Source organism: Nicotiana sylvestris, chromosome 3 (genome assembly GCF_000393655.2).
Source record: "Nicotiana sylvestris chromosome 3, ASM39365v2, whole genome shotgun sequence".
Taxonomy (NCBI): domain Eukaryota; kingdom Viridiplantae; phylum Streptophyta; class Magnoliopsida; order Solanales; family Solanaceae; genus Nicotiana; species Nicotiana sylvestris.
The window spans coordinates 48,177,361-48,188,545 of NC_091059.1; the positions used below are offsets into that span (position 1 = coordinate 48,177,361).

At 38.1% G+C, this 11,185-nt stretch overlaps 1 protein-coding gene across 3 annotated transcripts; it reads right to left on the reverse strand.

Annotated features, from left to right (window-relative positions):
- Positions 1 to 6,997: 6,997 nt before the first annotated feature.
- Positions 6,998 to 10,875, reverse strand: LOC104213578 (endo-1,4-beta-xylanase 5-like). Of its 3 annotated transcripts, XM_009763110.2 has the most exons (9): positions 10,679 to 10,875; positions 10,496 to 10,586; positions 10,332 to 10,366; positions 9,337 to 9,493; positions 9,050 to 9,219; positions 8,821 to 8,922; positions 8,591 to 8,737; positions 7,758 to 8,393; positions 6,998 to 7,522 (listed from the first exon to the last, which is right to left on the reverse strand). In XM_009763110.2, exons 2-9 carry the CDS (start codon positions 10,584 to 10,586, stop codon positions 7,187 to 7,189), a joined length of 1,674 nt encoding a protein of 557 aa, XP_009761412.1. In that variant the 5' UTR covers positions 10,679 to 10,875; the 3' UTR covers positions 6,998 to 7,186. The 3 variants fall into 3 exon arrangements, with proteins under 3 accessions (XP_009761412.1, XP_009761411.1, XP_009761415.1); XM_009763109.2 differs by having other exon boundaries at positions 10,496 to 10,875; XM_009763113.2 differs by lacking the exons at positions 10,332 to 10,366; positions 10,496 to 10,586; positions 10,679 to 10,875 and adding an exon at positions 9,652 to 9,941.
- Between the last annotated feature and the right edge of the window lie 310 nt (positions 10,876 to 11,185).

Sequence of the window (11,185 nt, forward strand, 5' to 3'; positions counted from 1 at the left end):
CACGTAAAAATCTTGGTGTCGTTATTACTCTTTTGTTCTTGTTAATTACCGTATCTTGGTGCTACGTTATTATTCCGCTTTTATTACCATGAATATTATTTTTGCAGGGGGTTTAATCCCAACAACTGGTATCAGAGCACAGGTTCTGCTCGTTCACTGAAATACTATTCACTCTCAGTAGTACTATACTCGGTGAAAAATAAAAATGTCCAGAGTAAAGTACGAGGTAGCAAAATTCAACGGAGATAACGATTTCTCAACATGGCAAAAAAGGATGAGGGATCTGCTCATCCAACAAGGATTACACAAGGTACTAGATGCTGATGCCAAAAGGCCTAATACCATGAAAGTTGAGGATTGGGCTGACTTGGATGAAAGAGCTGCTAGTGCAATCAGGTTGCACTTATCAGATGATGTGGTAAAAAAATCATTGATGAAGATACTACACGTGGAATTTGGACAAGTTTGGAAAGCCTATACATGTCCAAAACGCTGACAAATAAATTGTACCTGAAGAAGTAGTTATACGCCCTACACATGGGTGAAAGTACAAATTTTTTGTCACATTTAAATGTGTTTAACGGACTAATCACACAGCTTGCCAACCTCGGAGTGAAAATCGAGGAAGAAGATAACGCCATCTTGCTATTAAACTCGTTTCCATCTTCGTACGATAATTTGGCAACAATCATCCTACACGGTAAGACTACTATTGAGTTGAAAGATGTCACATCGGCTCTTCTACTCAATGAGAATATGAGAAAGAAGCCTGAAAATCAAGGATAGGCTCTCATCACAGAAGGTAGAGGCAAGAGTTATAAAAGGAGTTCGAGCAACTATGGTAGATCCGGAGCTCGTGGGAAGTCAAAGAACCGATCAAATCAAGAGCCAAAAATTGTTACAAGTATGATCAACCAGGTCATTTCAAAAGAAATTGCCCAAATCCAAGGAAGGGCAAAGGTGAAACCAGTGGCCAGAAGAATGACGACAACACAGCTGCCATGGTGCAAAACAATGATAATTCTGTCCTCTTTATAAATGAGGAAGAGGAATGCATGCACCTGTCAGGTCCAGAGTCGGAATGGGTGGTTGACACAGCGGCATCTTACCATGCCACACCGGTAAGAGATCTTTTTTGCAGATATGTAGCAGGCGATTTCAGCACAGTGAGAATGGGCAACACAAGTTACTCAAAGATTGAGGGGATTGGTAACATTTGTATCAAGACAAATGTCAGATGCACATTGGTTCTAAAGGATGTGCGGCATGTACCTGATTTGCGGATGAACTTGATCTCAGGAATTGCTTTAGACCGAGATGGATACAAGAACTATTTTGGAAATAAAAAGTGGAGACTCACTAAGGGATCATTGGTTATTGCAAAGGGAGTTGCTCGTAGCACGTTGTACATGACAAATGCAGAAATATGCCAAGGTAAATTGAACGTGGCACAAGATGAGATTTCTGCAGATTTGTGGCACAAAAGAATGGGTCATATAAGCAAGAAGGGATTGCAGATTCTTGCCAAGAAATCACTCATTTCTTATGCCAAAGGTACAACGGTAAAACCTTGTGACTAATGTTTATTTGGTAAGCAACATAGAGTATCATTCCAGACATCGTCTAAAAGAAAATTAAATATACTTGATTTAGTATATTATGATATTTGTGGCCCAATGGAAATTGAATCAATGGGCGGTAACAAATATATTGTTACTTTTATTGATGATGCTTCACGAAAATTATGGGTTTATATTTTGAAAACCAAAGATCAGATGTTTCAAGTTTTCTAGAAGTTTCATGCTCTAGTAGAAAGGGAGACGGGTCGAAAGCTAAAGCGTCTCCGAAGTGACAATGGAGGTGAGTACACTTCAAGGGAATTTAAAGAGTATTGTTCAAGTCATGGGATTAGACATGAAAAAATAGTTCCTGCAACCCCACAGCACAATGGCATAGCCGAGAGGATGAACCGCACCATTGTGGAGAAGGTGAGAAACATGCTCAGAATGGCTAAACTGCCTAAGTCATTCTGAGGTGAAGCAGTTCAGATAGCCTGTTACCTGATCAATAGGAGTCCATCAGTTCTGTTGGAGTTTGACATCCTAGAGAGAGTTTGGACCAACAAGAAGGTGTCCTACTCGCATCTGAAGGTGTTCGGTTGCAGAGCTTTTGCACATGTACCAAAAGAGCAGAGAACAAAGCTGGATGATAAATCTGTTCCCTGTATATTTATCAGATATGGAGATGAAGAGTTTGGGTACAGATTGTGGGATCCTGTAAAGAAGAAGTTCATCAGAAGCAGAGATGTAGTCTTCCGAGAAAGTGAAGTTGGAACTGCTGCTGATATGTCTGAAAAGGCGAAGAATGGGATAATTCCTAACCTTGTTACCATTCCTTCTACTTCTAATAATCCCACAAGTGCAGAAAGTATAACCGACGAGGTTGCCGAGTAGGGGGAGCAACCTGGTGAGGTTATTGAGCAGGGGGAGCAACTTGATGAAGGTGTCGAGGAAGTGGAGCACCCCACTCAGGAAGAAGAACAACCTCAACCTCTGAGGAGACCAGAGAGGCCAAGGGTAGAGTCATGCAGGTACCCTTCCACAGAGTATGTCCTCATCAGTAATGAGGGGGAGCCAGAAAGTCTTAAGGAGGTGTTGTCCCATCTAGAAAAGAACCAGTGGATGAAAGCCATACAAAAAGATATGGAATATCTACAGAAAAAGGGCACGTACAAGCTGGTTGAACTTCCAAAGGGTAAAAGACCACTCAAATGCAAATGGGGTTTTAAACTCAAAAAAGATGGAAATGACAAGCTGGTCAGATACAAAGCTCATTGGTGGTTAAAGGCTTCGAACAGAAGAAAGGTATTGATTTTGACGAAATTTTCTCACATGTTGTCAAAATAACTTCTATTCGAACAATTTTGAGCTTAGCAGCTAGCCTAGATCTTGAAGTGGAGCAGTTGGATGTGAAAACTGCATTTCTTCATGGAGATTTGGAAGAGGAGATTTATATGGAGCATCCAGAAGGATTTAAGTAGCTGGAAAGAAACACATGGTGTACAAATAGAATAAGAGTCTTTATGGATTGAAGCAGACACCAAGGCAATGGTACATGAAGTTTGACTCATTCATGAAAAGTCAAACATACCTATAGACCTATTTTGATCCATGTGTATACTTCAAAAGATTTTCTGAGAATAACTTTATTATATTGTTGTTGTATGTGGATGACATGTTAATTGTAGGAAAAGACAAGGGGTTGATTGCAAAGTTGAAGAGAGATTTGTCCAAGTCATTTGATATGAAGGACTTGGGCCCAACACAACAAATTCTAGGGATGAAGATAGTTCGAGAGAGAACAAGTAGAAAGTTGTGGCCATCTCAGGAAAAGTACATTGAACGTGTACTAGAACACTTCAACATGAAGAATGCTAAGCCAGCCAGCACACCTCTTGCTAGTCATCTAAAGTTGAGCAAAAAGATGTGTCCTACAACAGAGGAGGAGAAAGGGAACATGGCTAGAGTTCCTTATTCTTCAGCAGTCGGATGCTTGTTGTATGCAATGGTATGCACTAGACCTGATATTGCTTACGCAATTGGTGTTGTCAGCACGTTTCTTGAAAATCCAAAAAAAGAACATTGGGAAGCAGTCAAGTGGATACTCAGGTACCTAAGAGGTACCACATGAGATTGTTTATGCTTTGGAGTATCGGATCCAATCTTGAAGGGCTATACAGATGCTGATATGGCATGTGACATTGATAACAGAAAATCCGCTACTGGATATTTGTTTACATTTTCAGGGGGAGCTATATCATAGAAGTCGAGGTTGTAGAAGTGTGTTGCACTCTCTACAACTGAAGCGGAGTATATTTCCACTACTGAAGCTGGCAAAGAGATGGTATGGCTCAAACGGTTCCTTCAAGAGCTTGGATTGCATCAAAAGGAGTATGTCGTCTATTGTGACAGTCAAAGTGCAATAGACCTGAGTAAAAATACCATGTATCATGCAAGGACGAAGCATATCGACGTGAGATATCATTGGATTCGAGAAAGGATAGAGGATGGGTCTATGCAGGTAAAGAAGATCCATACAAGTGAGAATCCTTCGGATATGCTGACCAAAGTAGTACCAAGAGACAAGTTTGAGTTATGAAAAAAACTTGTCGGCATACACTCAAACTAGAACCTCCGGTGTTACCTCCTTCGGGTGAATGAGACTGGAGGGGGAGATTTGTGGGGTCCAGCCCATAAATTAAGAAAGACAACTTTCTTCCTTTGTCTTCTTTTTCTAAATTGGCAGTCACTTTTCCTTTTGCATAGTCAATATTGTAGGCCGTGTCAAATATGATAGGCGTGCAGAAAGAAAATGTCAAGTGTAGTAGGCGAGGTTCTGCCTATAAAAGGAGAGCTTCCGCTCTCATTTTTGACACACCAATCTCAGAGGAAAAATATATCTGAGAGTTAGAAAGAAAGAGTGAGGTTTCACAGACAGGGTATAAGAAAATAGTCTGTGAGAAAAATAGAGAATGAGTGATATTGTAGTGAGGTGGGAATATCAAAAGAGGGTTATTTTTTTTGAGTGTTGTAGTAGTCTTTTGAGTATTTTACTCAGACCTACAGAGTGTAAAATTCCTTGCTATAGTGATATCAGTTGCTCTTCTCAGGGCCGTGGTTTTTTCCCTTATTCAAAAGAGTTTTCCATGTAAAAATCTTGATGTCGTTGTTACTCTTTTATTCTTGTTAATTACCGTATCTCGGCGCTACGTTATTATTCCACTTTTATTACCATAAATATTATTTTTGTAGTGGGTTTATTCCCAACACTAGCACCCCTTATGGGTGGACCCGATCCAATAATATTTTCCAACAATTATAAATAATTGGACGAATAAGTTAGTTGAAGTCAGTCTCTTTCAAATTCCATGATTCTTACAGCTCCAAACATATGGCTGAATTTTGAATTATCATACTTTTATGCGTGAAACCTAAATTTGGATGGTGAAATCTGCTTCTAACTTTTACCTTAGCTGTTTGATATCAAACATGTGAAGAAAATATGTGTCATGGTTTAGGTTTGGTTGCCAAGCCATAATGGTGTGAACTATAATTATTTTCATTTTTACATTTGGATGTGGCCAGAGACTTGCATCACATGATGTTACATGAGCAGCTTGGATCGAAGACAGGTTAAAACAGTTTGAATCAATGAAAGAATCGTGACCCCATCTAGTGTTTGCTTGGATGAAGATAATTTTGATCAGTCTGAGTTAAACAATAAGTTGTCCCAACTCGTCCAATTCAAAAACCAACTTTTCATTTGTTTTTCTTTTATAATTTATTTAATTACCAAATCAAAACAAAAAAGACTTCTTTTTTGTATAGAGAGAGATAGTGAAAGTGTGATAAAATGGATATTGGAATTAACTCAAACCAAAATACTAGCTCATGAGGTAAGGATACTCAAGTCCATATATTAGGAGACCAAATCTCTCATCCCATCATTGATGTGGGACTCAACACCCCAGCACGCCTAGGCCTGCCAACTGGAACACAACTCAACATTGGATAAACCAAGAATTGGGATGAGTCTAGCTCTAACACTATGATGAAATGGACTTTGGGCTTAACTCAACCTTAGAAGCTAGCTCATGATGAGATGGGGATTGCCCAATTCATCCCATCACCAAGGTGGGACTCAACACCCCTACATGCCTTGGAGCGTGAAAAATAATATTATGGGGGCCAACAATTCTTTGATGAGTCTGGCTCTGATACCATGAAATGGATTTTAAGTCTGACTCAACATCATAATTTAGCTAGGTGAGCATTGCCCAAGTACATATAAGGAGACAAAGTCCCTCATCCCATCACCGATGTGGGAGTACTCAACAAAGTGGGTGAGATGGTAGAGAGAAACTTTGTTGTGTGCTCATTTGCAGAGGCGGACCTGTGTGTTATATTGAGGGGTTACTGAACCTCGTAAACTTTTGCAAAATCTTGTGTGTGTGTATGTATGTATGTATGCATGTATGTATGTATATATATATATATATATGTGTGTGTGTGTGTGTGTGTGTGTGTATCCCTTAAAAATGATTAATTTAAATCACTTGGCAACCTTAAAGCTAAAAGCCTTTAGGGGCAACTGATTGAGTAGAATATTTACCTCTGCTCATTATTCTTTTACTCCTTTTTTAATCTTTATGTTCTGGTGCATTTAGAAGCCGTCCAAGAATTATAAAGGTAATGTATGGAAGGATTTTATAAAGCAATTTGTTTGGAATCTCCTGAAAAGTTAAATCACTTTGAGTTGCCCTAGAGAATTCTGAAATTGATCCACTGACCTTTATTTTCTTGGCTGTGTCCATTTAACCAAGAACATAACACAATAAAAGTAAAATATTCATATAGAGGAAACTAAGTAATGGAAATAATTGTTCGGTTATTGTTGGTCAATTAAATAGGTTGGTCTTTGACAAAAATCCTTTTAGTTTAGTTATAGCTTAACATGTTAATGTAGTGATAAGTGTGAGATTCAGAGAATTGAGGTACAATTTTTTTGTTCTGAGACCCCTATTACACTTAAACGTCCCCTTTTCTTTAAGAATATACCCGTAAGAAGTAGTGGATTTTCCTTTTTCCACTCTTTTTTTTTTTTTTTGGGGGGGGGGGGGGGGGTTTAGGAATACTGTTGTTATGTAGAATTATAGAATCAGTTGAAAACCAATAATAGGGTATAAACCAGTCAACAGATCTTGCTTCTGAGTTCTGGTATAGGGGTATTAGTATTACAGCCACGTTTCATATCCACAACACATTGATCCCCATCGTCTGTAGGTTCGATGTCTGGTTGTTGCTGAACCTGTCCTAGTCTAATTTTCAGACCACTAAAATTATAATAATGAGAAAGTGCTGAGTCTGCATTGTTTACCCGAGGGGACTAGCTTGTGGCTTCAACATAGATGATAATTTTGATTTTGAAAGTTATATGATAGTCACTAACCGTTAATTGATAACAAGATTTGCTTAGTTAGGCTCGTCACTGGCTTTAATTAATACATCTTGTATATTCTTTTCTTCTTCTCTGAGCTTGAGAAGGCAAAAGAACATGCATCTTGCGCTAATTTGAATTCTCTATGCTTTTAAGTTACAGTTGCACATTGGATGAGTATTACTACTAGTCACAGCTGAATGCTAAAATGCTTAGTCTCTTCGCTCCGACTAAGCGAGAATGCTGCATCCACAACTTTACCTCCATAACTAGCTGTAACTTTGTAATCACCAAGGAAGCCATAGAAGCTGTAAGAACCACGCGCATCTGTTTGGCCCTTCAGAACCCCAGTTTCCCACTCCTTCAGAAGTTTGTCCACTACATCACCAGTTGGTAGGTTATTTAAATCTGGATCTGTAAGGCACATTCTGTAACATTTGTTTCTCCTTATGGCAGTCCACAGCATTATCCCATCCACAGCTGGATGCGAGAAAGCCTCCCTCAATACTTGTTCCAAATAAATAGCCTGTCCATTAAAATGGATTAAGGATCCAGAATTTTAAGTTGGTGGTATGAAATATCTCCATACTCACTATTTTGTTGTGATCATGGGCGTGAACATGGTAAGAATGTATTTCTAGAAAACTACAAGAATAATGCTGCCTTATTAGTGAGCTGTCAATGTATGTTATCTTGCTTTAGCTCAGTGTTATACATTTGACTTTGAGGAAACATATTGAGCAATATTAGAGCTGTCTCACCTGTGTTTCCTTGCTAAATGTATCACTGATATCAACTTCTGTGAGCCAAATGGGAAGCCCCAATGTTGCTAATTTATCTAAAGTAGCTCTTATTCGAGGCCGATTGGGGACTCCAAAATGACCCTCAAGGCCAATTCCATCCATTGACATGCCGTCTTCTTTGAGCTCCCTGATCTTTGAAATATATTTGTCTACGGTGGACTTAGAATCACAATTTTCTACCACATTGAATTCATTGAGAAACAAGGTTGCTAAAGGATCTTGTTGGTGAACTGTCCTGTAAAATTCCAATGTGGCATTTGGTCCCAGCCTTTGCTCATAAAAATCAAAGTGAAGCAGTTCATTGTTAACATCCCAGTGAACAAATTCATCTTTGTATTTACTCATAAGACTCTGAATCCTTGAGTTAACAGCTGATTTCAGCTCAGGATCTGTAAGATTTTGAACCCAACCTGGTGTATATTTTGGGTCCTCCCAGAAAATATTGTGACCTCTGACCGTGATCTGGTTTCTTCGAACAAATTCCAGCAACTGATCTGCTAGAGTATAGTTAAGTTGACCGCGTTTGGGCTCTGTGGTGTACCACTTGATTTCATCTTCAAAAACTGCAGCGTTGAATCGCTCAAGAAACCAGTTCTGAAACAGGAATAAAGCTCAGCTTCTGAAACTAAGGCTAATACAGAAATGAAACTGCATTTCTGTTGTGCTGAGGCACATCCCATGTTTAGAAATAGCTAATGCTCCTATTAATTAGTATTTATACATATTTTAGAAAAATATTTTAATACGTTGGATCCGTCTCTACTGCAATGTGATGGATATTTTAGACAAACCTGGTAGGGGGTATTACCAATAAAGGTATATGCAATAGCAGATCCAAGGAGGAAATCTTTGGAAACTTGTTCTATTGTTAGTGATGCACCTTCAAGTCTAACTCCTTGTTTATTTGAGACGTGAATAGTAACAGCGCGCTTCCTTGCCTGAATCAAAGTTAGTTTCAGAATTCATTTTGTATCCAACTTTCAATCCAATGAAACAAGAAAGCACTACTCAACATATTTACAATGTTAATTTTTGTTTGCTGATTTAACGCCCATTGTTGCTCAGTAAAAGGCTGCAATGAAGCACTAGCAATCTCTATTTCCAGATCTTCTTGATCTGAATTCTGCAAAAGAAAGGAAACAACTTGAAATATAGTCCTGTAGACTTTCCAAGTTCTTATTCATCAAAAATAGCAGATTAAGATTACTAGATGTATGAGTCAATATCGACAAGGCAATCGATAGACATACCTTGAAATAAATGGAAGATAAATTAAGTTTAGAAGCTACAAATCCACCCTTGAGGAAGGACCAGCAACCAGGCTTAGCATCCACAGTGCCTACACATAGTTCTTCAGAATCTTTGTCACCTACGCTTACTGTTATGAGAGCAGAATCTGCATTTTTTAGCTTAATCCAAGCTGCCAAAACAAAATATGCAAGATTACTTTCTGATTCCTGCAAACACCTCTGTATCAATCATGTTTAATCATATTTGGAATAAAAACCATTTGTTTAATAGTAAGAAGTAACTCAACTGGAAAAAGAATAAATGGTTCCAGGGGTGATATCCTGTAATCTGAAAACAGGTAAATGGACAGTCTTTTCATCCGGCGCTGTAAATCCCTGAAACTCCGGAAACTTATCCTTCAAAATTCCGCCGCCATAGAGTGGCTTCTCCGGGTAAAGTTTGCACTGCATACCACATCATACATGAAGATAACAAGAGTGAGTCATTGCCTTGCAGATATCGGTAATACCTCAGTGTAAACTGTTAGCCTCAAAATGAATAATAGTAATGAAATACTCAAATTTGTGAAATGCAGTGGAGTTAATCTACGTAAGTGTAACACCATAGGAAGATCTAGGCTATTTGTTGGTGGTTTTGAGATCCTTTTGAAAGTACATCTTATTAGACTTCAGCATAACATAACTTGCACGATCTTCTCACACTTAGGCACAAAGCATGCTATTGCCTAATGGCAATGATTCTACTGCAGTGTCACAGCATCCCAAGTAATCGTCGGTGTTCATTTTATTCCAGAGGAACTATTTCGTTAAGGATGAGAAATTACTTCTCCAGTGTGTAGTTGCAAATACTGGCTTAAGCTTAGGCCATATAAGTAGGTGGAAAAATTTACACACAAAAAAAAAATTGATGTACTCTTATATAACAACTCGTACCACTTCGATTCCACTGAATATAATTCTTGCATTGACCTCTGCATAACACAGTTATTTTACGAGACCAAGAAAGACGTTGATGTAGCTAGCGTTTGGATATGAATTTGGTTGAAACTTGAAAAAAGAGTTTCAAAATTTGTGTTGAAAAATAATTTTTGGAAGTTGAATTGAATTTCAACATGCATTTTATTTGTAATAAAAGTTGAGATGTTTTGATGTTACAACAATTATCAATATTTTAACAAACAGTGTTCAAATTTTTTTTAAAAAAACAGCCAAAACCTATGGTCAAACAGGAGCTTAATGGGTGCTAATAAATCACATGGGAAGAAAAATGAAGGATTGTTACCTCGGTGAAAGCGCAAGAATCATAGAGTGGCCCATCTGCAATAAAGTACAACAGTCAAAACTGTCACTAGTCTTAACTAGTAGTAACAAGAACCCATTGTACATCTATAACTACAACTACTGTTTATTCAAATAAAGAATGCATAAGAGGAAAAGAGACATTACCATACGGTGAAACGAGGGGAGGCACAGAAACAGAGAGGACCCAATAGAAAAAAGAGAGGCAAATGATGGAATGACCCCTCATTCTCTTCATCTGTTTAGATGAAAACAGCTCAAGATTCTAAAATATACAAAAAGAAGTGGACGGAAGAGGAAGAGCAGTAGCCTAGCAAATTGGATGGATACCAACTAGGAAGCAGAATCACAAGAGGAATAGTATGAATATAGCTTTGTTTCTCCCCAACTCCCAAGTCCGTGCTTTGTTCACATGCTATGCAAAAGCAAGAACCTAGTAATAAATAGTATAAGTACTAGTTAAGCTTTTCATACTAATGATGAAATGAAACTAAAAGTTACAACATTAATTTGATACTTTTAACAGTTTTCCTCTCATTCTGATGGTGTTGCCTCTTATGTTATATAGTGTCCGGAACCTAATTAATGTGTGTTTGGACTCAAAATATACAAATAAGTGTATTAAAAAAAACGACATTTTTATATACTTTCTTAGTAAGTACAATTAGTCGCGTCACGGGTGTGGATACTTTCTAAGAATTTTTCGAAGAATGCAAAAGAAGCAAAAATTGCACGTCTACCCACACCTATATCAAATTAATGCATATAGTAGAGTTGTAACATATACTCCCTCCATTTCAATTTATGTGAACTTGTTTGACAGGACACGGAGTTTAA